This window comes from Salvelinus sp. IW2-2015, unplaced genomic scaffold, assembly GCF_002910315.2.
Source record: "Salvelinus sp. IW2-2015 unplaced genomic scaffold, ASM291031v2 Un_scaffold16511, whole genome shotgun sequence".
Taxonomy (NCBI): Eukaryota; Metazoa; Chordata; class Actinopteri; order Salmoniformes; family Salmonidae; genus Salvelinus; species Salvelinus sp. IW2-2015.
In genome coordinates this window covers 15,640-42,717 of record NW_019957621.1, presented here as the reverse complement: position 1 = coordinate 42,717, position 27,078 = coordinate 15,640, and the positions used below count along the sequence as shown (strand labels likewise).

Below are 27,078 nucleotides of genomic sequence, written 5' to 3'. Positions count from 1 at the left end.
CATTTTGTGTGGTTTGCTTTGGTCGAAGCAGCAGGCTTGTGTTTCAATCAGTGTGACTAATATGATCAATGTGAACTGCTTTATTCAGGACATCTAATGATTGTTGTCGCACAAGTAGCAGGATGACCAAGGGTCCCTCCACACTCATTAGACATTACACACACACACACACAAACGTTTTTCATATGTGTGATGTTTGTTATGTCTTGTCTTTTTCTCTAGGCCTTGTACAACTCCATCAGAAACGAGAAGCTCCAGTGGACCATGTAAGTGCTCTTTGCATACAAAGGATGTTTTTGTTCTCATGAAAGTATGGGCATACAGTACCAGTCACACCTACTCAGTCCAGGGTTTTTCTTTTGACTCTTTTCTACATTGCAGAATAATAGTGAAGACATCAAAACTATGAAATAACACATATGGAATCATGTAGTAACCAAAACAGTGTTAAACAAATCAAAATCATCTATTTTATATTTGCGATTCTTCAAAGTAGCCACCCTTTGCCTTGACAGCTTTGCACACTCTTGGCATTCTCTCAACCAGCTTCACCTGGAATGCTTTTCCAACAGTCTTGAAGGAGTTCCCACATATGCTGAGCACTTGTTGGCTGCTTTTCCTTCACCCTGCGGTCCAGCTCATCCCAAACCATCTCAATTGGGTTGAGGTTGGGTGATTGTCGAGGCCAGGTCATCTGATGCAGCACTCAATCACTCTCCTTCTTGGCCAAATAGCCATTACACAGCCTGGAGGTGTGTTGGGTCATTGTCCTGTTGAAAAACAAATGATAGTCCCACTAAGTGCAAACCAGATGGGATGGCGTATCGCTGCAGAATGCTGTGGTAGCCATGTTGGTTAAGTGTGTCTTGAATTCTAAATAAATCACAGACGGTGTCACCTGCAAAGCACCCCSAAACCATCACACCTCCTCCTCCATGCTTCACGGTGGGAACCACACATGTGGAGATCATCCTTTCACCTATTCTGTGTCTCACAAAGACACAGCGGTTGGAACCCAAAATATCACATTTTGACTCATCAGACCAAAGGACAGATTTCCAACGGTCTAATGTCCATTGCTCGTGTTTCTTGGCCCAAGCAAGTCTCTTCTTATTATTGGTGCCCTTTAGTAGTGGTTTCTTTGTAGAAATTCAACCATGAAGGCCTGATTCACACAGTCTCCTCTGAACAGTTGATATTGAGATGTGTCTGTTACTTGTACTCTGTGAAGCACTTATTTGGGCTGCAATTTCTGAGGCTGGTAACTCTAATGAACTTATCCTTTGCAGCAGCGGTAACTCTGGGTCTTCCTTTGCTGTGGCGGTTTTCATGAGAGACAGTTTCATCATAGCACTTGATGGTTTTTGCGACTGCATTTGAATAAACTTTAGAAGTTCTTGAAGTGTTCTGTATTGACTGACCTTCATGTCTTAAAGTAATGATGGACTGTTTCTCTTTGCTTATTTGAGCTGTTTTTGCCATAATATGGACTTGGTCTTTTACGAAATAGGGCTATCTTCTGTATACCACTCCTGCCTTGTCACAATACAACTGATTGGCTCAAACGCATTAAGAAGGAAAGAAATTCCACAAATTAATTTTTACAGCTGTTGAAATTCATTCCAGGTGACTACCTCATGAAGCTGGTTGAGAAAATGCTAAGAGTGTGCAAATCTATTTTGATTTGTTTTTAACAATTAATTTGATTACTACATGATTCCATGCGATTTCATAGTTTTGACGTCTTCACTATTATTCTTCAATGTAGAAAATAGTAAAAATAAAGAAAAATCCTTGAATGAGTAGGTGTGTCCAAACTTTTGACTGTTACTGTATGTGTATGTCTGACTTTATTTGTGTGCACTTGCCTTATTCAATTAACTGCTGTTATGGTTTCCTGAATTCATATCGTAGTTGGATTCATTTTCTCAATGTCACAAAATGTGTTGGATTGAAAAAGTCTCTCAGCGTTTAAAAAAAATTGGAATTAGCCTCAAATCTACTTGAAATCAGTCTACAAGCAATTTTCCCCCTACAGAATCAACTACCAACTGTGCCCCTGTAGCATTTGCCAGACTGTGTGTGCGCCAAGGGTTGCTATTCTGGACCTAGTCTTTGTGATGCCCTGAGCCCCTAATTTAAGACACAAGCTCTCCAGATGTTATTGCCATGGATACAGGTCCCTACTTGCCTCTCTCTCGTAATTACAGGTCAATGTCTGACTCTGATTCTAAAGTGCAAATACGCAAACACATACAGCACACACACTTTTAGGGGTTCAGTCAGCCTCTGAAGGAGAGCAGTGGGAGCAGCATCTTCTCTCACATTCCCTTTCACTCTGCACCACTGCTTTAATCTTCCCGGCCCCAACATCCCAACGCTCACCATGTGCCTCCCTCTCTATCCTCGTTTTTCTGCCTGTAGCCTCCCCTCTCTCCCCTTATCTCTTTCCTGCTCTGTATTTCACTTTCGCCTCCCTCTCCCTGTTTTTCTCCCTCTGAACCTCTCTTCTCCACTACTTGCTCTTGTGGATTCAGAGAGGTCAGCAGTTACTTAGCAACAGATGAGAGCTGTGGTGTACAGTATGTGCTGACTGGTCGGTTCACTGTTCAGAATATACCTACATGTACTAGCAGCTGCAACACAAGTGGTTCCTTTCTGTCTTTTTTAAAAAGCTAAATTGATGCAATTTTGTAACAAATGTATAACTTGTTTATAAGCATTTTATAAACMTTTGTCTAACAAAAAGGCCTATTGTGTTATCTTTATGCATTTAATATTGCAACTGGCTGAAATTGGCTGTTATTTTGTCAAAAATCACGAGGTGATTATATAAGACGTTATAAGGGGSTACACATGCTTATGACAAGTCTTACAATGCATTATAACCGCATCATAATGCATGATACCTGCAGGCTATGGCTTTGAGGAGATATGGTGAAAGAAAGATGGGATAGAGAGCGGAGGTGAGCGACAGAGTTCCTTTAAGACACAGATCCCTTGGGTCCTGGGATGCGTCACACCAAAGAGTGTTCGACTGAACCGCATGCACATGCATGTGTGGTTTGTGTTCATGTTTCTGGTTTGTGTCCACAGATATGTGACCGTGGATGATTTCATCTTAAAGATCGACGTGTGTGTGCGTGCGCCTTTATGTACATATCTGAGTGTGTCTAGCAGAGAGACGGAGGAGGTGGACAATACAGTCAGGACAGTGTGACGCAGCAGCACTCCCCCTCTGACTAACAGCAATTTCAAGCTCATACATTTAATGAATGTTTATGGGAGCAGCTGCAAGGTTCCACTGGTGTACAGATCTGTATTCAGTCAGTGTCTTCAGTGGGCGGGAGACACCATCCTCCCCAAATGTCAGTACTGTAGGATTCTCTCTTATAGCCTCATCGAACACTCGGACCCCTCAGTTCACGGGAAAAGGGCATCACAGTCAGTCAAAGAGATGCCAGGATACTGTTATCTAACAGACAGTGAGTCACTCACCACTCATACCGATCAGGATTGTTCCTCTTACAGCAAAACCATTTTTTTTATGTAAGAAATGCATTATAGATATYTGAATGATACGTGAGTGGATGAGATGTTCGACATAGTGTTCATGCTTGTCAAAGTGAGTTCTGTCAGTGTTCAGGGGCAGGGTTTCAGTTGTTAGAAACTTGGTGAACCTTTCTCTGTGATTGGCCAGTAAGATGCAACCAAGCTGCTCAGCGGGAGCATCATGGGATGTGACCTCAGCGTGGGTSACAGACAGCCAAGTGACCTGGAAATCCAGAGGCTCTCACGAGTGGCATGCTGAGTGGATAAAGACATGGCCTTCTCACCTCCAAGCTATTAGGACAGATCATTCATTCATTTCTACTGGATCTGAACTGGAGGACATGACTTAACAGTTTGAGACTAGCAGGTTTTGTTGATGATTAGGGACGTAATTTATTTTTATTTTTTTTGAATTGTGTCCTCTCCATAGCGATGAGGAGGAGTTGCGCAAGTCCTTTTCAGAGTTGGCCGATTTGCGCACTGACTCCGCCTCTCACACCATGAAGCGAATTGGCAGTGGTCTAGGCGTGGCCCAGAATCCTGACGCCCTGATCTATAAGAATGGCTTCCTGGTGCGGAAGGTCCATGCAGACTCTGACGGCAAGAARAGTAGGTTCTCTTTACCCTCACCTGTTAACCATAATCTGTTCCATTTCACTGCTGATAAATCTGACCGTGTCAATCTAAACATTGCTGTACTATTTTTAAGTTTGATTAAAAATCACACTTGGGAGCAGCAAATACTGAGTGGATATTTTGTGTTTCCATCATCTGTTTTTCAGCCCCTCGAGGTAAGAGAGGATGGAAGACGTTTTATGTCATGCTGAAGGGATTGGTCCTTTACCTGCAGAAGGTACACCAAACCACACCCCTCCCAACCATCCTTTTATCCCAGTCTCTGATTGGACGTGTGTGATAGCATTCTGCTCTCTGATTGGTCCGTAGGGAGAGTACCGTCCAGAGAAGCAGCTGTCTGAAGAGGATCTGAAGAACGCTGTGTCCATCCACCACTCTCTGGCCATGAGGGCAGCAGACTACAGCAAGAGGCCCAACGTGTTCTACCTGCGCACTGCAGACTGGCGAGTGTTCCTCTTCCAAGCACCGTGAGACTCCTCCTCCACCCACTCCTCATCCCCATGCTCTGTATTAGCCCTGGTCGTTACTCTTTCTGCCTTCTACAAGGTTGTTCTGTACTAAAGCTGTGCTAAGTGCCCCCAAAACAGTAGTGATTGAGTATAGAGTGGGCAGTGCCCCTGTCATACAGCCCCAGGCTCAGGTAGAGGATCATGATGCTTCTGTGTCCCTGGAGGACACAGTTGTCTGTGATGTCCTAGATATACACTTTCTTCCAGTGTTGGGATTAATTCCATTTCAATTTAGGAAGTTAATAAAACAAATCCTAATTGAAAATAAGTGTCACACTTCTTCAATTGATAACTGACCCGAAGCCTGTCTACGTGTGTTCTTGGGCTGATCATTTGTGGCCTTTATTCTGATAGCCAGTATCCAGATTTGAACTCCGTTGTCCTCCATCTCAGTAATTCAGAGCAGATGCAGTCGTGGATCACCCGTATCAACGTGGTCTCAGCCATGTTCTCAGCGCCACCCTTCCCTGCTGCCATCGGCTCCCAGAAGAAATTCAGCCGCCCGCTGCTGCCGGGCTCCAATAGCAAACTGTCTCAGGTACACAGAGGCCTCCACTCACACCATGACCCTCTCTCTCTCGCTCCTTTTCTCTCTCTTTGTACTGGTTCCCAGTCCAAACACACTCATGCCATCCAGTATCTGTGCTGTAGAGAGATCAACCCCCAAAATTGTAGGACCTTGTCTACTAAAGACAGATCATTGAAGAAACACTCCTCTATACTTTTTTGTGTGTTAAAAACAGAGAAGAATTGCTATTTACAACTAATAACTCAAATGCGTAAGTAGGCCTCTATGTTGATCAGAATTCTGTATGGGTTACTGACTTTGGTGTAGCCTTATGTTCATGGTCCTCCTTTGCCATGTGCACTGACAGGAGGAACAAGTGAAATCCCATGAGACACGTTTCCGGGCCATCTCCTCTGAGCTGATCGAGCTAACTGCTGTGATTCCAGACAAAAAGGCCAAAGTTCGTGATCTGGAGGAGCACAAGCAACGTGAGGAGTACCTGGAGTTTGAGGTGAGGGATTGATRGTTGTTGTCTGGTGTTAAATAGAGTGATAGGGATTGATAGTTGTCACAACTGAATAGTTGCAGCCAGAGCCATAGTCAAGCTGAGTTTGGCAGACTGAGTTTGTTTGATATTCAGAATTTTAATGGCTGCCAAATTGGCTACCAAACGTTTCAAGACAATTCCATTCCAGGTCAGCCAGAATGGAAACTTGATTGCTTTTGCTTGGTGCCAGAATCCAGAACAGATTGCCAAACTCTACTGCCAAACAATGGCTCTGATCTCAGCAATGCCAAATCCTGTTTGACATCATGCACTCTCTCTGGCACAGAAAACTCGCTATGGGACGTACGCAATGCTACTGAGGTCTAAGATCCGGAGTGGGGAAGAGGACCTGTCTCTGTTCGAGTCGCGCCTCTTTGACGATGGGGGTCTCCAGAGGGCCCACTCCAGCCCCACTCTGCGGGAGGAGCACAGCAGCAGCAGCCAGGCCAGCAGTACCAGGGGGGGGGGAAGCAGCAGCAGCCAGGCCAGCAGTGCCAAGGGGGGGGCCAGCAGCAGTAGTTCCAGCACCAGGGGGAGCAGCAAGACCAAGCGCTCCGAGCCCCAGAGACACAGCTACAGACAGGCTGTCAAACAGTGAGACGGACACGAGGCTGTTGGGGTGGACAGGGTGGTTTAAACGATTGGACTATCCGTGTTGATCGATACACAGGGACCACTGGTGTGCCCGGTCTCCATGACTGGAAAATGGTGTGGAGGAGAAAGATAATGGGGGGGATAGACCTGTTGCATGCTTCTATCTCGAGAAACCACAGACACTGGATGCACCAGGGCTAATTATACAGTACAGTGGATACTYGGGTCCCCCATTTTACTATACAAATTACTAACTTCTGTGTGGTCCTACATTACTGGTACTATCCACATTCATTTTATTTCATTATGCTTGGACCAAAATCTTGTTGACACATAAGAGACCGAGATCGGAATATTACGTTAAATCAGCCATTAGATCTGGGGTTTTTAAGAGGTGTAGGTTGTTTTCCCTCCACGAAAGTTCAGTATCGATYCATTCCAGGAGGGACCGAGACAGAGCTGCATCAGCTCATCTAACTGTTCCCATGGAGACTAAACGGACCCCGTGCCCATGTCAGGACCCCTAGCGACCAGAGTGCCAGGACCTCAACCCACCCACRATGCATTTGGAGGAAACTGGAAGAAACACTGTATTCTTCATGAGACATGATCAATTGGAACGAATATAGAAGGTTACTGGACATCATTTTATGATGCTGCATGCACATACTAGTTTTGTTTTCAAAGTCTTTGCTATGATTTTGTTATTCRAAGGACTTTTCTTGTGACAAACTGCACTGATCCAGAACCAGGCCCRGTTTGAGTAACTGTGTAGCTCTGCTGGATCTAATTATTTCTAAAGACCTTTTACACACATCAGCTATGGCACCGAGAGATTTGTCATACTAATGGGTTGATGAAGTAGATTGRTCACACAGGCTGGCTATCTGTCCGTTTAATTAACTTTTGAAGAGGAGAACTGCATGCATATCAGGAGTTTGACGACTCTGTCTTCGAGGACATGCTTCACTATGATATCAAAAGACAATYGTTTTTTTGTTTTTATTCTTACGTTATTCACGTGGTGTTTTGTATTTGTACAACTGAAAATGTAACATGACAGAGCTTAGTTTACAGTACATMTCAGCTGTATGTCAAACACTCGTTTGAAAGTGTCTACAGGAAGAACTCGTCAGATCATTGATGACAAATTAATTCAAATGTTGGTAGAATGTTGATTTAAATTCACTATTATGAATTGTGATGAGGCACTGTCTACCACACCCAATATATTGTATAAAAGAATGTAACATGTGTAAAAATATATAGAATGTTATGGCGTGRCATAGCCATTTTCTTCTCAGGCTGGCAGTGTTGTCTGTAAACTGGTGCAGTAATGCCACAATATAGCCACCAAAGGGTGCTGTTCAAATCGGAAACGATGGTCCTAGGTGGTAAGATTGACTTGACTGTATAATACAGTATTTATCTGGGTGTCATCRTGGACCCAGAGGCTGCATTTACGCRGGCAGCCCAATTCTGATCTTTTCCCACCAATTGGTCTTTTGACCAATCACATCWGATCTTTTTCAGAGCTGATCTGATTGACCAAAATTATAATAAAATAGGTCTGCGTAAATGCAGCCAGAGTGAAGTCTTACTGCTTTACTTTCCCATGTGTTAAAATGTGACCAGGGTGAAATAGATGATTCCATGGGGGGAGGTTCCCACCGCCAACAGTATGAGATTGTGTTGTTGAATTAGACAGAATAACCTGACATGGCAGAAATGTGTAACGGAGATGGTTCAGTGATGACTACCCTTGCGTCTTGAACTGCTACCTAGCTCAGCGGGCTAACAGTCTTGTGGGTTTAAACCAGAAACATTGGCTGTCATTGTAATTCTATGGGGACCATGACAGGGTGAGGCATGATGTGTTCAGTCATGCAGAATGCCACAATCACTTTTTGGGTGTGTCTTGCTCCCACTGTGAATAYGTGAGGTTGTATGGTGAGGGACAATAAATCAACAGTAGACCTAAAAGCTAAAGTAGCGTCAAGGGGCTTCTAATGTGATCGAACACAGGGGTTATAACTTATCACACCCTTCTGCACTTTGGGTTCGGGCCTAGTGTTGAAGTCGAATATCTTTYTTTTTTTGCTTACCAGTTAWCTTGGTCTTGTTGAGTATTTGTCACTGTCAAACGTAGACTGCTATTTCTGTACATGTTTTTACTGGACTCACTTCCCATAGAGATGCTGAAACACACAACTTATTTCTAGACATTGTTCTTGATTAACTCTGCATATTGTTTTAACACATTAAGATTTTGCTCTGTCAAATATACTAAATGGTTTACCTTTTGAGGAAGAGAGGACAAAAATAAACACATTTTGAAAAGACCCCGTTGTGTCAGGAGAGATATTCATTTAATTCAACAACRACAAGATATAGTTAACGTTACATGGCAAATACACTCGCAAACGTTTCACACCTGCAATATGGCTGTACAATTATTTGGTTCATGTTAAACCAAATTAATACACAGTATTAGTAAGACTGTCAGCCAATAAATGTGTGTGAAATTGATTCATAATTCCATTCAACTATTTGAGAAATTCTTATTTATACTTTGACTTTTTGGAAGGTGTCAATGGACCATTTAAAAAGACCAGCCTATCTTTTGTCAACTTTCACCATCAGAAATAATGTAAGGAGATGAGGCCACTGTTATAATTATTGTACATATTGAGACTGAGTTTTCCTTAGTTCGTTGCCTTCAGCTCTGTCTGCATAAGAAAAATAACATACAAGAACATTATCTGGATGCCCAACAATGTGAGTTGTCAACGTTGCAGTCATGGCAGAGAGAATTCTGCATTCATCAGCAAAGGCTCTGGCATGACATCCAATTCCCAAAGGTTTCCCCATAGGGTGTGCTGAACAGGGTTTGTTATATCTCCAAGATGAAATGCTGGACTGAAACCTCCCACCAACCGAGCTGGTCCTGCTCCTCACTCTTCCTGGTGCTCACTGGTTGGCCAAGGCTGGCTCATCCATTGGCTGACTCCCAAAGCCGCTGTCCACTGTCTGATCTGAATGGCAGAGTGAGGATGGTTTTTATGTCTCATTTCATATATTAGGCATGAACAGAGTAAATAACATTGAATTAGGATCAATTCTACTGTTTTTGGGAACAAACCGCTACATAGAGTATGCCTTTGCAATGGCATAAGTACATGGTAGAGAGAGAGAGACTAATGTGTATGTGTGTGCTGGATTGTTTGACTGTTTTAGTGGTCGCTCTAGTACCTGTGTTCTGTTTGTCCTCTCTCAGCTCAGCCCGTCTCAGTAGTCGCACTCCCTCAGTCAGACCCAGAGACTGCAGAGCCTCCACCAGTCCTTCCACTGGACCGCCYCCCAACTACACACAGAGAGATACTGTCGGCTCACTCGTGCACCATCAGCTTTATTCTCTTAAAGCAGTCATGCCATTCTAACAGCGTACTAACTTAATACTTACCCCCTTACTAGACACACACAGCCCCCCTGCTCACCTTGTAATTCTCCAGCAGTTTGTAGCAGGGAGAGGGACTCTCCTGGTACAGGTGTGCCAGGGAGAGCATGTTGAGTTTCTCTGCCAGCTGTCTCCAGGGTACATCGCCCAGACTGAGGAGCTCACACAGTTTATGGAGCGTCTCACTGTCTAGCTGCTCACTTTCTGCTGAGGGGAATGGGAACAGTGGTTAGATTACTGGATAGATCTCAGGTAATGTTCCAGAGTCAAAATGGTGGTATGACYGTTCTCTTACCGTCCGTGCTGTTCGGTTTAGGCTTTTTACTTGAGTGTTGGCTGGRCTTGGGTCTCTGTCTGGGGTCTAGAAGGTCTCTCACCTGTAGCAGGGGAAGATTTRTGTAAGTTCAATGGCAGCAACCTCAGTCCAGCCTATCTATCCACACCACAGACACTACAGCATGTTCTGTTTTTAATCACTTGTCCACACATGTTGGGTTGATAAGACGAATCAATCTCACCTTTTGACATTTAGTAAGGTCAAAGGGTGTATGTCCTGTTGCTGGTCTCTTACGAGGGTTGACTTGTTCTTTCCCCAACGGTGGTGGGATGTTTGGTTGCTGTTGGATCTGTAACTCTCTGAAATCTCTTATTGGTCCATCCTCTTGCTCCTCATCTGAGGAAGAGGAGCTGAAGAGCGGCTCATCATTCTCCAGATTCTTATCGGCTCCTGAGGAGAGGAAAGTCGTTAATGTTCTATTTGGGTTCTATTCACTTAGTAGCCATGTAGCAGACAATTTTCCAAAGCAAAAAAACATGGTGATCAAATTGAGGACCTTACAGTGAAATGCTTACTTAACTGCATTGTTGGTTAAGGGCTTGTAACAAAAATGTGTTAAAGAGCAGCAGTAAAATAACAGTAGCGAGGCTATATATGCACAATAAATGACTGCTTACACACTTAATCTCGACTTGTAGCCCTTATGTAACTGACTGAGGTAAAAACKATGTATTGGATGGTTGGTAGGGGGTATGCATCTCACCTGCAGCAATGAGCATGGAGCAGAGAGTGGGGGAGCCCTGACTGGCGGCCAGATGGAGAGGAGTGTTCCCTCCAAACGTACACATGTTTATATCTGCTTTCAGCTGTAGGACAGGAGAGAAGGGGATGCCTCAGGTTAGACAAGAGTGAAACGGAGAYGCCACAGAGTCTGAGCAAGAATAGTAGATGAGTAGCTTCGTTAAGGTGTGTGCGCGCACTGGGCGTCAAGTAAGGTACCTCTGTGATGAGAGTGCAGGCCACTTTCAAGAGGTTCTCTCTAACAGCCAGGTGGAGGGCGGAGCATCCACTCCCCCGCTCGGGGTCGTTGATCTTAGCCCCGCTCCCAACCAGCAGACGTAGACAGCGCTCTCCTCCCTTGCGAACAGCCAGGTGGAGAGGATGGAGACCTGAGAAGGAGAGGGAATTAGAGAGATTAATACCGTCTACTACAGTAATAAGCACCTAGTGAGTCTTAGGCCGGGGTTCAATCCGATCGCGCCTGTAGACAAAGGTGTCTTTTAAAAAGGCATTGTTCTGCAGGGAGATCGCATTCACGGTAAACGCTTGCTGCATAAGCCGTCTCAATCGGAAATGACCTTTAAATGTCAAGGCGTTATAACACAGACTGGATTGAATCCCATCCTTAAGTTAATTGAAGGAATACTGCGGAGTTTACTACTATTGAGACTAAGCAGCAACCACCATTGCTTAGTTGGAAATTCACATGGTCTAATTTGAAGCCTATCTGTTTACTTATCATGCTCAAGTCTCATGGGCGGAATAAACTCAAACTCAGATGACCCCCTTCTTTCCACCATCCCAACTCACCATGATAGTCAGCCATGTTGACCAGGTGGCTGTAGCGTTCTCCTAGGTGCCCCAGCAGGACCCTGAGTGTGACGTCGTCCCCGGCCAGCGCTGCCAGGTGCAGGGGGGTCCGGCCGTCCCGGTCCAGCAGRGTGGGGTCAGCCCCGGCCCTCAGGAGAACATCCACCACCTTAACCTGCCTGGTGATTACCGCCAGATGGAGTGGAGTCTTCAGAGAGAGATGGCGGACAGTCAGGAGGGAAGACAAGGGCATGTTGTGAATATCTCTTCAACACTAAACAACCCCTAACTGTACTACTAGGTAGACCTAAAACGTATTCTAAGTTTTGCCAAAAAAAGATGTCTGTGTGCGTTTTGTATGTAAAGATTCTATAGTCCATCTTCTAAAGTTCAATTCAGCCCTGGTGTGTGGCAGAAGGGTCTATACCTGGCTGAGGTGGTTGAGCTTGTCGAGGACTTTGCGTTGCTGGATGGTGAGGAGTGTATGAACCAGCTGCTGGATCACAGCTGACTGCTGGTGAATGATGGCCAGGTGCAAAGGCCTGTTGGGAGACAGAACACAAGTGAGCAAAGCAAACTCAATACAAAACACACTGCATGTACAGTATAATGTATAGAATGGAGGCAGACACTCAACTCAGATCCTCAAAAACATGTACTGATGTGCTGTAGAGGCAGAGTTAGACTCACGTGTCTCCGTTTTCATCCTGGACCCCACATAGGTGTCTCTGCATTGCCAGAAGGACCCGGACGTCCCCAGTGGTGCAGTACTGTAGGAGAGCCCCAGCTGTCTGCTTGCTCATCCGAGTGGCCCTGCTCTGGAGAGTGGCAGCTGGAAACAACAGGATAGTCTTATTAGCATAACACAACTTATGACAATTTCTCCAACATGTAGCTAGCTAACTCTAGTTTTCCCTACCCCAGCACTGCTATAATGTGGCTTACCAATCTGGAAGAGCTGCTGTTGTAGTGGTGAGGCTRTCTGTCCTGGCGTCTGTCCGGCCATCCCTCCTGCCTGCTGCTGGGTACCCTCAGCCTGGGCAGTGGTGCCTGACATCTGGGCTCCACCACCCCCAAAACAAGTGAATCCACCCCCCATCCACCCTGGTCCATTCATCTGCTGGTTAAACTGGAATCCTGTGGATAGGAAAGAAATGATTTAGTGATGATGACACATCTGTTAATCCTTGTGACAACTGAGGCCAGCGTTTCATCTGATAGCAATGAGATGAAGGGCCGACAGAAAAGAAAGTTCAAGTATGTAGATCTAGGTTCCTCACCACCTCCTCCTGGTCCTCCGGCACCTCTTCCTGCCCCCCCAGCCCCTCCCAGAGGCCCTCTCCATGGGTCATTATAGGGGAGGGGCTTCTGCTTCTTACGCTGCACCTCCTCTTTATCTAAGTTACACATGGAGAGAGACGAAGAGAGAGGAAGAGAGAGTTAAAAGGGTTTGATTCAATCCAATGGGACCTCCGGCTCTGGATTCCATCATTGTTCTCTCTCGCAGAAGGGATTGTGAGCATCAGACTAACTCACCTTGAATTTGAGGAACGTAGGTGAACTGCTTGGGGTCGCTGCAGTCTCCCACTTTCTTCCTTTTCAACTGGAGGAACACAGTGACTGAACGATCGATCTCTGTGCTGTGGTACGGGGGCGTCTTAAACACGATGGCATACTGCACAGGTAGGGGCCCAAACAGTGACATCAATGAGAGGGGTATGAGTAAGATCATACATGGTGTGGGAGTCAACCTTTGCCAAATAACGTGCATAGTATTCACAAGAATAGTTATTACTCACACAAAATCCCCCCCCCCCGACACACACTCTCACTTCACACGGAGTAAAGACTCTGTACCTGCTTGTGGACATCAGTTGGAGAGAAGTCACCAAAGGCCTCCCAGCTTCCATCCTCCTCATAAAAGCGGATCTCAATATCATCTGAAAAGTAGAACAAAATATGATCATGTGTGAAATTGTGTAAATTGTTTCCAGACAAACTATTGTAAAATCAGTGCGGGCTGAACTGCCCCTCACCTTTTTGAACTTTGTCACACAGTAGGAAKATCTCATCTCCTCCCAGCACAGACCCAGAGGTCTTATCCATACGGGAGATTTTCAGGTTGGAGGCGTTGGGTGACTCTGGGTGGATAAATATAATCATGTGTTCACTACTGACAATAGTAATACATGTACATTTTTCAGCACTGACAAGATATTCAACTAATCAAGGTCTTGATGATTAGTTTATTCATTTAAAATCAGATATGATAGTACTGGTCTGAAACAAAAACCTATAGGTTCCTAGGGCCAGGATTGAAGAACAGAGATAGAAAGAGTTACTACTCACTGCTGTCAAAKATGGGATTGGAGACCACCGGCTTCAGGGCCCTAGAGAACCCTCCGTTACTGTCCTGGAGGTAGGCCGTGAACTTTAACCTCACTATGTTCAGGTCCATGATCCTGCCCAGCTCGTTGGCTTCTCTCAATATGGCTTGTTCCTCTGCATCTGTGAGAGATAGACAGAGAGAGGGTGTCTTTGTAGCAGTTTTCACAAACACATTGATTTCTATGGACTAACATGCGTTGAGATTTGCACAAAGTTGTGGGTTGCACGTAGTATATCTCAAGTTAGGATTCCACCCTCACAGAGTAGGTTTCCTCATTTGAAAGGACAGTGAAGTAGGGTTTCAGGCTCTTTACCAGTAAAATGGTAGTGCTGCCCCCTTTGCCTCCTCTTCTCRTCTCTCAGTCTCTTGAACAACACTTCCCCCACCCCTTTCTTTGTGACATGGAGGATGCCCAGGTTACTGAACCTACAGAGGAGAGAGAAATCGAATGAGAAACGGGTAGTTTGAGAGATGTTGACATTCACCAGTCAAGTTACGGCAGGTAGCCCAGTGGTTAAGAGTGTTGGGCTAGTAATCGAAAGGTCACTGGTTCAAATCCCCGAGCAGGCAAAGGTGGAAATCTAGATTGGTTGTCTATCTGTACTCACTGTGCTGTGAGTTCATTGGGGCCCACATCCACACTGCATTTTCCACTTTCCGTGCAGCAGTGCCTCCCCACCAGACTGTGAGCGTGGACCTGGGGGGGGTCAGAGTGGGTCACCAGCTGCACCTCTACCCTGGCTATCCCCACATAGTTAGACACCTGGAGAGACACAGGCAGACAGAACAAAAGAGGGAGTTAGACAGATCATTATTGACTAAAGGTTCATGTCCTATAAGGCTGGAATTCATCTCAATACACCATCACACAGATACACTAACAAAGTACAAGGCAAGATGATTCAGTGRAGAAGCATAACTTTACAGTTAAATTACTGTAACAATTGTTTTTATTCACGTCGTGTGTCTCAAACAATAACGCAATGTCAATATATCGCGTATATACCCATTCGAAAGCTTATTGGGCTCCATTGAGTTAAGACGCATGATGAAAAGCAGGCAGAGACAGTGAAGCTAAAAGACAGACAGACAGCCAAGTACCCAACAGTGTGTACTACAGTATAGTAGCTGACCTTGACAGTGGGATAGGTTCTCCTGTTCCTCTCGCTGGAGGCCCCTGGGAGCCCACCGTGGGATGGACCCTCACACTCATAGCGGAATCTGAAGCCTCTCTGCAGACAGGCGAACAAGGAGGTCAAGAGATAATTCCCCAACATCAGTGCCTGCACTTACTGTAACAAAGAGTCACTTCCTAAATCCTGGGCTTTCCAACCCACCGTCATATTCTAATCCCATAAAGCAAAGACAGGAGTAAGGGACAAGCCTGACATTGGTATCTCGATTTCTACATTCCATTCTAGTTCAAAGGGCACCTTCTTTGGGAGAGYTGAGAGCAGGAGCTAGATATAAAGTACCTATAGAAAAATGGTTGGTGTCAATCAACTGATTATGTGAATGTCATAGTTTCGCAATGAGCGGCGGGAAGAACTCTGTGAATTTGATAGTTTCGAAACTCGTGTTCAGTCTTATGTAATTACTTGAACAGAAACAGTAGAACAAGGGAAGACGTCATTCCACTGTTTAAGAGCAACTCTCGGAGCTCACCTGTTTGGGCTCCTCAAGTATTTGAATGTAGGGTCCATGAGCTGTAACAAAGAAACACGGGTCACTGTAAGATGGAGGCTACAAATCAAGACTCACATCCAAGCCCTTCAAAAATCCAGGGGAGAGAATCCAAAGATAAAAAAGATATACAGGCAGCATATTTGCATTACATACAGTGCATGGTTCATTGTGTAAGATATCCTAATTACTATGCACTACATACAGTATATGCAGTTTTGAAAGACATTTAAACATGTGTCAGTGAGATCACTTCTACTTGAGTGTACATACCATATTCATATCATACCAAATAATATTACTACAGTACAACTTGAGTATGCTGTATCCATGTGGTACAACGTGTACATAAGGTATAAACTCACCTGTCTCAGGTACGTAGGGCTCACTCTTGACCTCCACAGGTGGCATGAACTCATAAGTTGAAAAGTTAATCATCAGCTGGGGAGATTACATGATTACATTTTTATTTGCATATCATTCCATCTTTAAAAAATGTATTTCATTCTAACATAATATAACGGACATACTGACAAATCCAGCAAAAACATTACCTCATTTTCAATCATTTTCATGCTGTACTGAGCTTCATCCATTCTGAAACACAAGGGTGAAATACAAATTACCAAATGTAGTTTCTAGACAAAATGTCGACTCTTTTCTGATCATAAATAACAAGTCTCCATACCTTTCAGTTCTGTAGAGATGTACACAGACAGGAAGTCATTTACTTCAGTACTACTCAATGTGAAAAAGTCACTTGACTCACTGTACATCCCCTTTTTTCCCTCTCATCATGATTAAAAAAACAAAAATCAAAGTGAAAGAAATATGAGATGTAACAACAAAAAAATKGAGATAACGTTCAATCTCATACACTCACACTTTATAGTAAGTGAACAAGGAAGGATGTTGCAGTGTTCTGTTCTTTTCTCTTTCCCCCTCCCTCTTTTACTCACGCATATCACTTCCTGGAAGTGAGGAAGGAAAAAAAACAGAGAGGAAATCCCCCAGAATACCAGCTCAGTGCTGCCGCTGATTTCAGACTGACTCAGTACACCAGATATATAWAAAAAAAAACACCAGGCTTTTGTAAGAGCCTTTATTTCTTTCTCTATAATCTTTAAAATAACATCCAGCCTTCTTCCTCTCCATTTTGCATTCGGAAGGTTTCTTTTCAGCAGCTACCCTTCTAAGTTGACAGAGAAAAGTTTTCAAAAAATCCAACTGAACCAAAGGAAAGGAGGATGCCTAGTCAGTTGTACAACAATGCATTCAACTGAAATGTGTCTTCCGCAAGAAGGCTATTTGGATAAAAGTTCTGACTTGATGTGAACTGAGGTTAGCCTAACCCCTAAAAGTGAGACTACAAATGCCTGAACCTGTTTTTCTACTCYGAACAACATGGAAAACCCCTGACAACATAGGGTTGCCTCCTATTCTACAATAATGTACCTACGCATCTCCTGTGCCCTCCATATCCAGAACAGCCTCCTTTCTTTGTCTTGAGATGGGGGGGGGGGGGCAGGTTCTAAGGTCATTTTCAGTGGCTTCTGCTCTGACTGGGCCATGTTCATGTAGTAGGTGTAAGAGTAAGTGGCGTTGGCCCAGGTGCTTTTTGTACAGATGAGCAGGAAGCTTTTCCGAATGCGTTACACTGTCATGCAAACTGTCACGTCTCTGTGAGACAGTGTCATGATGCTGAATTGAAAGGAAGTCTGAGGTTTGAAGAATGTTTGCTGTGACATCTGTCATCTAAACCAGGGGTGTCACAACACCAGTGATACTGGGAATTAAGGAAGAAAAAACTAAGCGRACTTTGTTTCTTGAGGAAATAGTCCTAATGTTGGAAAAAACAGCCTTATGTTGACACAGAGTCACGTTTGTTAATTTTGCTGAAGTAGGTTGTAGCCCTTCACACTTGTGGAATGCAGTGGCTGTACAGTAACATGCTGTAAAATGTCAGAGTTCAGACYCTGTGCTTCACAGCGCTGTATGGGTTTTCACTGACAGACGTTCTGAACGTGACAAGAAGTTGCCCCCATCCTTCCCACTAATTGTGAATTTTTTGTTGTCTGAGTGAGGGAAATGCTACATTTTGAAAGAGGAGACATTGAGGATTATAATAAATAACGCTTTGATGTCATACAAGCAAGCCAAACGCCCGTCCAAATGCGTACTTCACATTTCCATATCATAAAGCTCATGTTATACATTGTCAACGTTTATGATCACTATGTTTGATGTACGGTTGCAGATGACATAGCGTCATACCCCTGGGTTGTTCTGAACAATTTCCGTCTGTTGTGAATCAAATTCACAGTGGAACACACACACACACACACACACACACACACACACGAGTCCTTTCTAGGCACCAAAATGACGATCTGTTTCTCTAAATTGCCCTGTGAAAGCCTAACACTGTGAAATCCTATTTTATAACTTAGCTAGTCATGTTGGCAATAGAATAAGCTTTCAAATGATGCCCACCTGGCCCAGATTGTGATTTATAATGGGCTGTTTTTGGATTTGCTAAACAACAACAGTACGTTAACTGTGTGATGGCGGGGATGCAGGGCTGCGTTCAAAACAACTACAAGTCTGCTTGCTGTAGTTCCTCAGGTGGGGGGGTCCAACAACAACAAAAAACACCTTACAGTTGAAGACTCTTCATTGAGTCATAAAAGTGCATTGAAATTACTTAGGAACTGTGTACACTTTGGAGAGGTGTGTGTCCACTGGGAGACACCAGTTAGTCCTCTCACTGAAACCCATGTCATTTTTTTTGGTCTGATGTTGCATCTACCTCACATCTCCAGGAATATTCTTATCATGTTACTGAATGTATCCAGTACTTTCAGATTTTGTTATCAACAAATGCGGCGAAAAGTACAGCAAACGTAAAATGCACATAAAATCAACAGTGTAAATGTTTGTATTCAGTCTTGTGTCAGGTGAACCGTTCTGTCCTCAACTTTGGTCTAATCATTTCCCCATAATCTCCAAACTGTTCCTTTTCAACTGCTACCATGCATATGCTTTTCCTATTTATTCTGTAAAACACATTTAATTTAGCCCTATCCATATAGGCTAATTCCCACGAGTAAAGGGTAACTAAAGGATCATAGAGTGAAATCGGCTTCGTTTTCTTTTTTGCWAAGTAAAATCTGGCATCATAGTACAGCGCTCCCGATATGTGACAACACCAAACAAAACGGAGGCCTTTGTTTTATAGATTAGATCCCGAGTGGCATAAGAGAACGATGTGTGGACATATCAGAACACTCAAGAATGTGTAATTGTGTATGAACAGATTAATATGGCAAAGACAACAATTAGATCAAGTTGGCAAACAGCACCACCTCCAGMAGCAGAATGAGTCTCCACCTTTCAGAACGATTCGAACTAGCACCATGAACATAGCTGCCATTTTACTCGAGACTTCCTCTAGCGCTAGGCCTATTCCACCTGCGCCATCAAAGCGTGCCAGCTAAAGAACAGCAGAACAAGCCCAACACTAAAACATGCACAACCATTTACTGGTTCATTCCTTTAAAACAGACCCCACTCTTGACCCTGATCCATAGTTCCAGTCTGTTCAAAACGACCTCAATCAACTGTCAAAGACTGTAGAGACCCCTCAACAAAGTAGCACAACAATCACAACAGCAGTACATACCTTAGTGCTTCAGACATGATGCCTGTCAGTGGATCATAGATGATGATACTTCAGGCTCACTGTCAGCTCCCTGCAATAGGAAACTGTTATTAGTCCATTGGGTATTTCTAATTCAGAGGGGTTGGGTTAAATGCGGAAGACACATTTCAGTTGAACGCATTCAGTTGTACAACGGACTAGGTATCCCCTTTTTCCGTTCCCTTATTTCCTATGGGTTTAACAACTTCATCCCACCGTTCGCCCCTCAAACCACAACTATAGTGGCTCACCACAGCAAGTTTGTGTGTTCATATCCAAATAGTACAGCAGCAGACTAATACGGGAATTTCCAGGGCCTGGTTGCTAAAATGGGGCCAAACCCSCAACCCACTTTTCCCCATGAAACAATGTTGAACAAATTAGAATGAATGTRCATACTGTCAGTAAGCATAGACAATCAGTAACTATCTTGCATAAAGAGAGCTTTATTAGTTGGTCCAATTTTTACATAATCTTCTTGTTACATATTTATTAATGAAATAATTTAGTCTGCTGATGCCTAGGCTACAGCTGTAGACATATCATCACCTCACAGCCAGTCAACAATTTATGGCTGTGCATTCATTAAGCACAACAAATATGCTTAGGCCATCATTTGTAAACAAATTCATGCTACATATAAGGTGTTAAAGCATGCTCTTACGTCTGGCGCTGTCCCATTTCAATTTAACTATCATCCTTTTAAAATCATCATATTTGTTTATGAATGTTTTCTGATGCATATATAGCCAAGGGTTTATGAAGGCATTAGGCCATTAAAGTTGTTTCATAACTTCAAACCATAATTTATAATGAAATGGCCACAACTTTCCAGCAAGAWATAGGGTAGCTTGTCAAAGGAGTTTGAGTCACAGTGACAACAGCTGTCCTGGATTACCTATGACAGGGAAGAAAGACTACAACACACATCACATACATGTTGACACACACAGGCAACCACTGTTCATAAAATCCCTTACCTTAACAACTCCTCTGAACTTGATCCACCTCGAAGGAGAGACCTGGGCAGCACGACTGCTGCTGCTGAAGTTAACAAACCGATTATGAAATGTCAGGGCGTACATCAAAAGTACAGAACACAGCGTTCACTTCACTGTCGGCTCAAATCCGGGATTTGTTCCATGTATTTCCCCATCTATTAAACTGTTGATGTTCTCATATTTAGCTATCTGTTATGATAGGCTGGCTCTCTTGCCTACGGTCTATCAAGCCAGCTGGAAAGCCCCGGAGTGCTGGGGGAATTCCGCAGACACGTGTCAAACTCGAGCTACCAATTGGTTGTGGGAAGTGCCCTTTCTACAAATTCCCGCCCTCATTTCAACAGCAATAAAATGATCTGGTCTGCAAAGATGAGAGGTTCAAGCAAGGATGTAATGGATGTTTGTATATTTTAGTAATAMAATGGACAAAAACAAAATGTATATGGTACTATACTGCAATATTTGTACACTGAAAATATTTATTTTTTATTTCACAAGGCAAAATTATTAATATTCAAACAAATTCATACAAACATGACACCATTTTCCATATCAACATAGTACTTTCAGGGAGGCCTAAACATACCTCAAAGATCTGTGATGACTGTGGTAGGATAGTACAAATACATTCATGTGACATTTGGAGTTGATTCAAGTGAGCGGAGACATGTTATGATTTGGGGTCATGAAAATCCAGCAGTAGAAAGTCCTGGGCAGTGGGGACACTGTTCTCGTCACACAGGAAGTGGCTGCGGACGGTAAGGAGGAAGGTGCGTCTGGGAATGGACAGCAAGGAATAAATCCTCTCAGCCACTACCTGGACTAACCTCACATCTGACCCTGGAGCTGTGGGAGAGAGACATAATAATGTCCGTGTCACAAACTGCAGGAGGTGGATGAGTGACAGAAAGATAAGAGGCATGGGTCTGAAGACGGTGGGRAAACACATCCTCTTACCGACCGTCTTGCTCAGCTTGTCAGGAGGAGTGTCGAGCAGGATCTTCTGCAGCAGGACAGGTGGCACCTGCACACACACCTGGCTTTCCCCATCCTTCACTGTCAGTATTACTGGCCTGGAGTTAAGTGGGAAAGTCACTTTACTAAACCAAAACACAAGCCAAACAGTCAGATGGTACTATCATAGTGTAAGCTAGTATTAGAGCTTGAAAGAGCCATTTGCGGTTGATATAATCACCTCTTTTAGAAAATGAGAGCTATTCAGGCTGCTTGAGTTAATTACCGGCCAATTCCATTTCCATTTGGAATGAGTGTGTTTGGTAYGTCTGAGAAATGGACACTTCCACTAAGATAATACGAGTCAGTGAGTGAAGCATTATTCAGGTCTCTCTGTATACCGTAATGTAAATGCTCGTGATGTTGGTGAGATGCACAGTGTTGTGGTTGTAGGACCTGTAATAGCGTCGTACTCCAGTATGGGGGAGGCAGGGGTAGCAGGGACAGTAGATCCCGTTGTCATCTGTGTCCAGCTCGGCAGCGCAGCGCCCACAACCCGTGAATGTGATGTCACCTGACACTGTGTCCAGGATACTCTCCAGATGCGTGTCGCTGTCCATCCGCTGCAGTGCATTCTGGGAGGGGCTGCCTTGAAACTGGAAAGCTGTGACGTGAACTCTCAGTTCCACATCACCTTAGAGGACGAAAAGCAACAAATGATAAAAGTCAAATATAAGTTTAAAAAAAGAGAAACATTACATCTGCCTGAGGCTGATGCCACACAAGCGCTTGCACGCAGCACACACACACACACAGTTTGTTACACATGTAAATAGTGCCACACCTGCACAGAAACACACAGTTGGCCTTGCAGTGTTGAATATTGTTTTCCTGGATGTCTTTTGTTTAGCATTGCTGTCTTGTTGTTTTTGTAGTATGCATTGTTGGTCGTTGGCACATCGTGGTTGTTTGAATAAAAAAAAAAACTATTATACAAAAATAAAAGGCACCTATTGGTAGATAGGTATAAATTTTAAAAAATGCAGACATTGGAATTTATATATATATATAAATAAATAAAAATGGTCAGCAACTTCTCAATGGGTTGTGAGAACAGCAATTTAGTGCTGATTCTGCTACTTTTCAATGCAGAAATGCATTTACAAAACTGCTGTACTACATGACAGAACCACTATTTTTCGATTTCTCAAGTRTTGTAACATTTTTGTGGCTTGACCAACCAAAATCCAATTGTATTTTCCTGTGACCCTACAAATAAACAAAGTAATGTTCCTGGTCAAAACCCAGTCTTATGTTGTGACCCAGAAGGAATTGCAATGGCCATGAGTCACGAGTAGGTCCCAACCCACTATTTGTCAAACAAACACTGATGTAGCGGCTTACCAGTGTACTTCTGGGACAGGAGAGTGTGCAGGTCTATCTCCAAGCTGGTGCTGGTATGTTTGGCAGGGCCTGGCCTGTAGAACTCCAGCGCCCGCGTGTCGTCAGGGAAGAGAGGCTCACAGGAGCCCCAGGGGGTGGAGTGCAGCTCCAGCAGGCCTGTCGTCATACTCTCTCTTACCAGGAGCAAACGGAAAACCCACACTGCATCTGTACAGGAGCAGGGGGCGGCAGCTCACTCATGCAGCAAGATCTAAATAGCTGGTTAGATTATGTAACGCATACAAGTAGAATGATTGCTAGCACTTGGCTAAATGTTTAGCAAAGTTAGTAACTCATTCTTACTTGTTCTGACTTTACCTTTGTTCCTGTTGATACGCTGCAGCCAGGTCAAGGCAGCTCCCCAGAGCACCACTGCCCCCTGCTGTCCATCCCCCTGCTCTACAGTCAGCACAGCCTTCAGTACTCCTCCTACCCTGGACGTGCCCTCTGCCTCAGCTCGCCACCCTGGGTAACACACAGAGTCAGACACACAGGCTGCTGCTGTCAACACTCATGTATTGATCGATGTCCATACAACCACCTTCCATATCAAAGTCAAACAAAATGCATATCTCGGTGCATGTGACAATGCTATGTTGTGTGTGTGAAAAATATAGTGTGTGTCTACATGATGTCATCTCCTAGTCTGAGGCGTATTACCTGTGATCATCTCAGTGTGTGTGATTCGGAGCAGGGCATGCACCAGTGTGTCAGGTCTCAGGGTCCTGAGACGGGCGTGGGCGACGGTGTTTGGATCCTGAGGAACACGAGGAGGGAGGGACACCAGCAGGGGACGCTTATCACGCAGGTAACCACACAGAGACCTCAGTGTCCGGCCATTCACATTCTGTGGGACTGCAGAACACAGAAACATTTGTCAATCCCCTCTAGATGTAAAGTGGGCTTTTTAAGGACTAAACAGTCAGAGGTGAACATGTGCAAGGGGCTTTCACAAACACTGGCATCATGTGAAGATCAACACCCTCTGAAACGACAGTGTTCAATAAAAAACAAGACATCAGGAAGCTATTCAAATGATCACACTATGCCAAGAGCAGAGAGCAGAAGTGAGTAAGTGAATCTACACCATCAATCAAGACAACTGTGAGAGTGTGATTAGAAATTCTAGAACTTCTAGAGAGGGGTGATAAATGTGCCACAAGATAAATTGACAGGCACTTGCGAAATTCCCTGTCTAGTCACCAGATTAAAAAATATATATATTTAACTAGGCAAGTCAGTTAAGAACAAATTCTTATTTACAATGACAGCCTACCGGGGAACAGTGGCAGAACGACAGATTTTTACCTTGTCAGCTCAGGGATTCAATCCAGCAACCTTTCGGTTACTGGCACAACGCTCTAACCACTAGGCTACCTGCCGCCCCAACGGGGGCAAGGCCTACAGGTGCCCAGGTTGGAATCTAAATAGTTGGCTGATTCTACTCCTCTACTTCCACAGTTTATTGTATCCATATGGCTTTGGCATGATATTCGATTCATAGTAATTAATTTATAAATATGTCACCACAATTAAGACACAGTGGTTTACAAATGGCTTGTGAATGATGTGGTGTTTCCTGTTTAAACAGCCCCACCTAGAGGTGAGCTGCTGCCAGTGACCTGGCCCAGGTTGAGGAGCCTGCTGCTGTACGACGACTGCAGAACCGTCTCTCCTCTCCACTTGTCCTCATTCACCATCACACCTGTCATGATAACACAACAAGTACAGTAGCTGTTACTCGTGTATCATATATAACATTGATAGTCTATTGGTAGCAAGTACAAATATAAGGAGCAAATGCAAGGAACTTCCTTTCACCCTTGATTGTTGTTACTGTAGTACATAACTGGGCAAAGGTGAGTACTTGCAACTGCAAGAGATAACATCACTATTTTATCTATAAAGGATTTATAACAAAGTAAAACAAGTAACTGGGTAGTTTATACCTACCAGTGATGAGCAGCACATCTCCAGAATACACAGTCAGGGCCCAGAATGCTGCCCTCCTCCACAGGACCACCTTCATCTCCACTTCTGATTGGTCAGTAACCACCACAGAGGCCAGGGGGATACAGGAGCCAGCAGACACCCCGGACCTCACTCTGATCTCCTTCAGATGACACGGGTGCACCACGGCCACTAAGATGGAGTAACGCACTCCCTGGGTGCCACATCTAGCCAGGGTGGTGTGGGCTTGTGAAGTAACACAACCCTTCCCTGTAGTCTGGTCTGGTGACCGATCAGTTCTGTCTATTGTGGGGGAGACTTTACTCCTTTTAGGGGCTGGGGGTGCAGGTGAGGTATTTACAGGGGATCTAGGTGATGGGAGAGGGCTTTTGAAGACTACACCCACTTCTTTGTTCCCAATTGGGTTACCCTGAGAGCAGAGCACCCCATCAGCAGTGACCTCCAGTATCACCCCTCTTTCCTCCTGCCTCTGGCTCAGCAGGGGCTCATAGAAGAGCTCCATGGAGCCCTGCTGGGTCCCTCTTTGGCCCCGCTCTCTGGGGGACTGAGTGGGGGTGGCTGGGCTGTACAGCTCTGGGGAGCTGGTGAAAGTGGATGGCGTGGATTTAGGTGGCGTTTGTGGAAGTCTGGTTTTCACAGGGCTGGTTTCTGGTTGTCCCCCCAGCCTTCCTCTCAGGAGCAGGGCCTGGCTGACTGTCCATGCACTGAGATACTCCGTCTCCACAGACACAGACTGAGCAGGGGCTGGATCTGACTGGATGTCTGCTCTCTCAGGGGCAGACTCAGGCCCTCGGTCAGGCTGCCCGGCAGGGAAGCAGCTGTCCAGATACTCCTTCACTGATTCAGAACACAGGTCTTCATCATTACCAACTGTTTGCTCATTCTGGGGAGTTGAGCTCGCCAAAGGGGGCAGGCCAGCCTGGGTTGTCTCTTCACAGCCTGGTTCTCTCTCTCTGGGAAATCCGGTTTGGGTCTCAGGACCTTGGAGACTGGTACCGTGCTTGCTGGTACTGGGCAGCTCTCCAGGCTCTGATGAAGCGTCAACCTCACCTCGACCGTCACTTCCATGGATCCCACCCTCATCTTCCCTGGCCCTCAGTCTGCCCCCCTGCCAGCAGAGCTCCATGGTCCTCCACTGACCAGACTTTCCCTCATCAACATCAGACACAGGTGTGAGGGGAGGGGCACCCATGAACACATGAATTTTGGGCTTGTCGGTCATGCTGCTGTTTTCACTTAAAGCCACATGTCAGAATCTCTTGGGTTCCATAGACACGGTGATGTAATCCTTTCCCCGGAACAGAAAATACTCCTGTGAAGAAAACAGAATCTACGATGTAACATATGCATGTTGATAATGATTACTTCATCCCTTTGATAGATTTCTAATGTTAGTATGGTTATTATGTAGGCTAATGGCTAATGCTTAGTAAATGTATGTGTTTCTTGGTCAAATAAAGATTAACTCTTTGCCACAGTATGATGCCAAAGAGCAGGACTAGAAGACTTTAAGGTGGGACACTGTAGAGCCCAAACTCACTGATGTGCGAATTCACCTTGGAGGGGTTGAATACTGTACCTCAGTGGAATTTGACTTCCTCTCTTTAAACAGGGCACATTTCAAAAAGGACAAAGAAGGATGTTTAGATATTGCTTGGGAGGACAAATAGATTTGTTTCGTCAATCAAACCTCACACGAGTCGGCAGAAATGTAATGGTGATTTGAAAAACATGGTAGAACCCCCCCATGGTCAAACCCCCCCTCCACACTCAGTACAGGGATTTTAGTGCAGCAGAGGTATACAGCGCCACAGCTGGCAACAATAACAGAGGTCATTAGTCAGAAACTCTGTTAAATGCACATGTTCCTGGCATGTGATGTTTCTTTGGAAAAGCCMAAAATGTGTTTGAGTAACTCCCTAGAACTCACCAACCAGACGATGGGTGTTGTGAGCACGTGGGCCAATGATCCACCAGAACTGTCCGCTTTGAAACCACATCAAGATTGATCGCAGCCCTCGAACTGCATAACGTTGTGGTGAGAAACAGGAAAAGATGGGAGTGAGGAGAGGGTGTAGGCCTTCTGATTGTCAATGTTGTGAGTGTGCTTATACCACAGACACTGCCAGAGTTGGTGCAGCTGTAGAACTTTTTGAGGCTCTGTTAGCATAGTTGTGGTTGATCATTGCTAGATTTCTTATTTAAGAAAGCATGGTGGACTGGACTGTGTGTGTGTGTGTGTGTGTGTGTGTGTGTGTGTGTGTGTG

At 44.6% G+C, this 27,078-nt stretch overlaps 3 protein-coding genes across 13 annotated transcripts in view; 1 reads left to right on the top strand and 2 right to left on the bottom strand.

The window, feature by feature from the left end:
* LOC112080800 (PH and SEC7 domain-containing protein 1) overlaps nucleotides 1–8,689 on the top strand; it is a 45,122-nt gene extending 36,433 nt beyond the window's left edge. For all 4 annotated transcript variants that reach the window (XM_024146712.2, XM_024146713.2, XM_070442717.1 and 1 more), the window contains 7 exons: nucleotides 223–266; nucleotides 3,983–4,161; nucleotides 4,335–4,405; nucleotides 4,498–4,655; nucleotides 5,091–5,235; nucleotides 5,573–5,716; nucleotides 6,039–8,689. In XM_024146712.2, the coding sequence (XP_024002480.1) occupies nucleotides 223–266; nucleotides 3,983–4,161; nucleotides 4,335–4,405; nucleotides 4,498–4,655; nucleotides 5,091–5,235; nucleotides 5,573–5,716; nucleotides 6,039–6,350 (1,053 nt within the window). In that variant the 3' untranslated portion in view covers nucleotides 6,351–8,689. The remainder of the gene's footprint in view (nucleotides 1–222; nucleotides 267–3,982; nucleotides 4,162–4,334; nucleotides 4,406–4,497; nucleotides 4,656–5,090; nucleotides 5,236–5,572; nucleotides 5,717–6,038) is intronic.
* Nucleotides 8,690–8,693: 4 nt separating this feature from the next.
* Nucleotides 8,694–20,700, bottom strand: nfkb2 (nuclear factor of kappa light polypeptide gene enhancer in B-cells 2 (p49/p100)). Of its 3 annotated transcripts, none has more exons than XM_024146714.1 (24): nucleotides 20,423–20,700; nucleotides 19,425–19,494; nucleotides 16,297–16,339; nucleotides 16,108–16,183; nucleotides 15,725–15,765; nucleotides 15,193–15,291; nucleotides 14,668–14,822; nucleotides 14,373–14,485; nucleotides 14,020–14,178; nucleotides 13,707–13,811; nucleotides 13,528–13,610; nucleotides 13,207–13,345; nucleotides 12,951–13,067; nucleotides 12,616–12,807; nucleotides 12,361–12,502; nucleotides 12,098–12,212; nucleotides 11,671–11,878; nucleotides 11,080–11,249; nucleotides 10,844–10,946; nucleotides 10,322–10,530; nucleotides 10,099–10,180; nucleotides 9,844–10,010; nucleotides 9,599–9,710; nucleotides 8,694–9,381 (listed from the first exon to the last, which is right to left on the bottom strand). In XM_024146714.1, the coding sequence occupies exons 2-24, from the start codon at nucleotides 19,439–19,441 to the stop codon at nucleotides 9,317–9,319; spliced, it is 2,712 nt and encodes a 903-aa protein (XP_024002482.1). In that variant the 5' UTR covers nucleotides 19,442–19,494; nucleotides 20,423–20,700; the 3' UTR covers nucleotides 8,694–9,316. The 3 variants fall into 3 exon arrangements, with proteins under 3 accessions (XP_024002482.1, XP_024002483.1, XP_024002484.1); XM_024146715.1 differs by having other exon boundaries at nucleotides 9,844–10,007; nucleotides 20,423–20,699; XM_024146716.2 differs by lacking the exons at nucleotides 19,425–19,494; nucleotides 20,423–20,700 and adding an exon at nucleotides 16,431–16,686.
* A 134-nt stretch (nucleotides 20,701–20,834) lies between these two features.
* Nucleotides 20,835–27,078, bottom strand: part of shld2 (shieldin complex subunit 2) — a 9,107-nt gene continuing 2,863 nt past the window's right edge. The window contains exons 2-10 of one of the 6 annotated variants that reach the window (XM_024146718.2): nucleotides 26,742–26,834; nucleotides 24,794–26,413; nucleotides 24,438–24,545; nucleotides 23,501–23,695; nucleotides 23,144–23,305; nucleotides 22,802–23,008; nucleotides 21,854–22,091; nucleotides 21,401–21,516; nucleotides 20,835–21,289 (exon numbers count right to left, since the gene is read on the bottom strand). In XM_024146718.2, coding sequence (XP_024002486.1) covers nucleotides 21,114–21,289; nucleotides 21,401–21,516; nucleotides 21,854–22,091; nucleotides 22,802–23,008; nucleotides 23,144–23,305; nucleotides 23,501–23,695; nucleotides 24,438–24,545; nucleotides 24,794–26,033 — 2,442 coding nt within the window. In that variant the 5' untranslated portion in view covers nucleotides 26,034–26,413; nucleotides 26,742–26,834 and the 3' untranslated portion in view covers nucleotides 20,835–21,113. The other 5 variants (XM_024146717.2, XM_024146719.2, XM_024146720.2 and 2 more) reach the window with 5 other exon arrangements.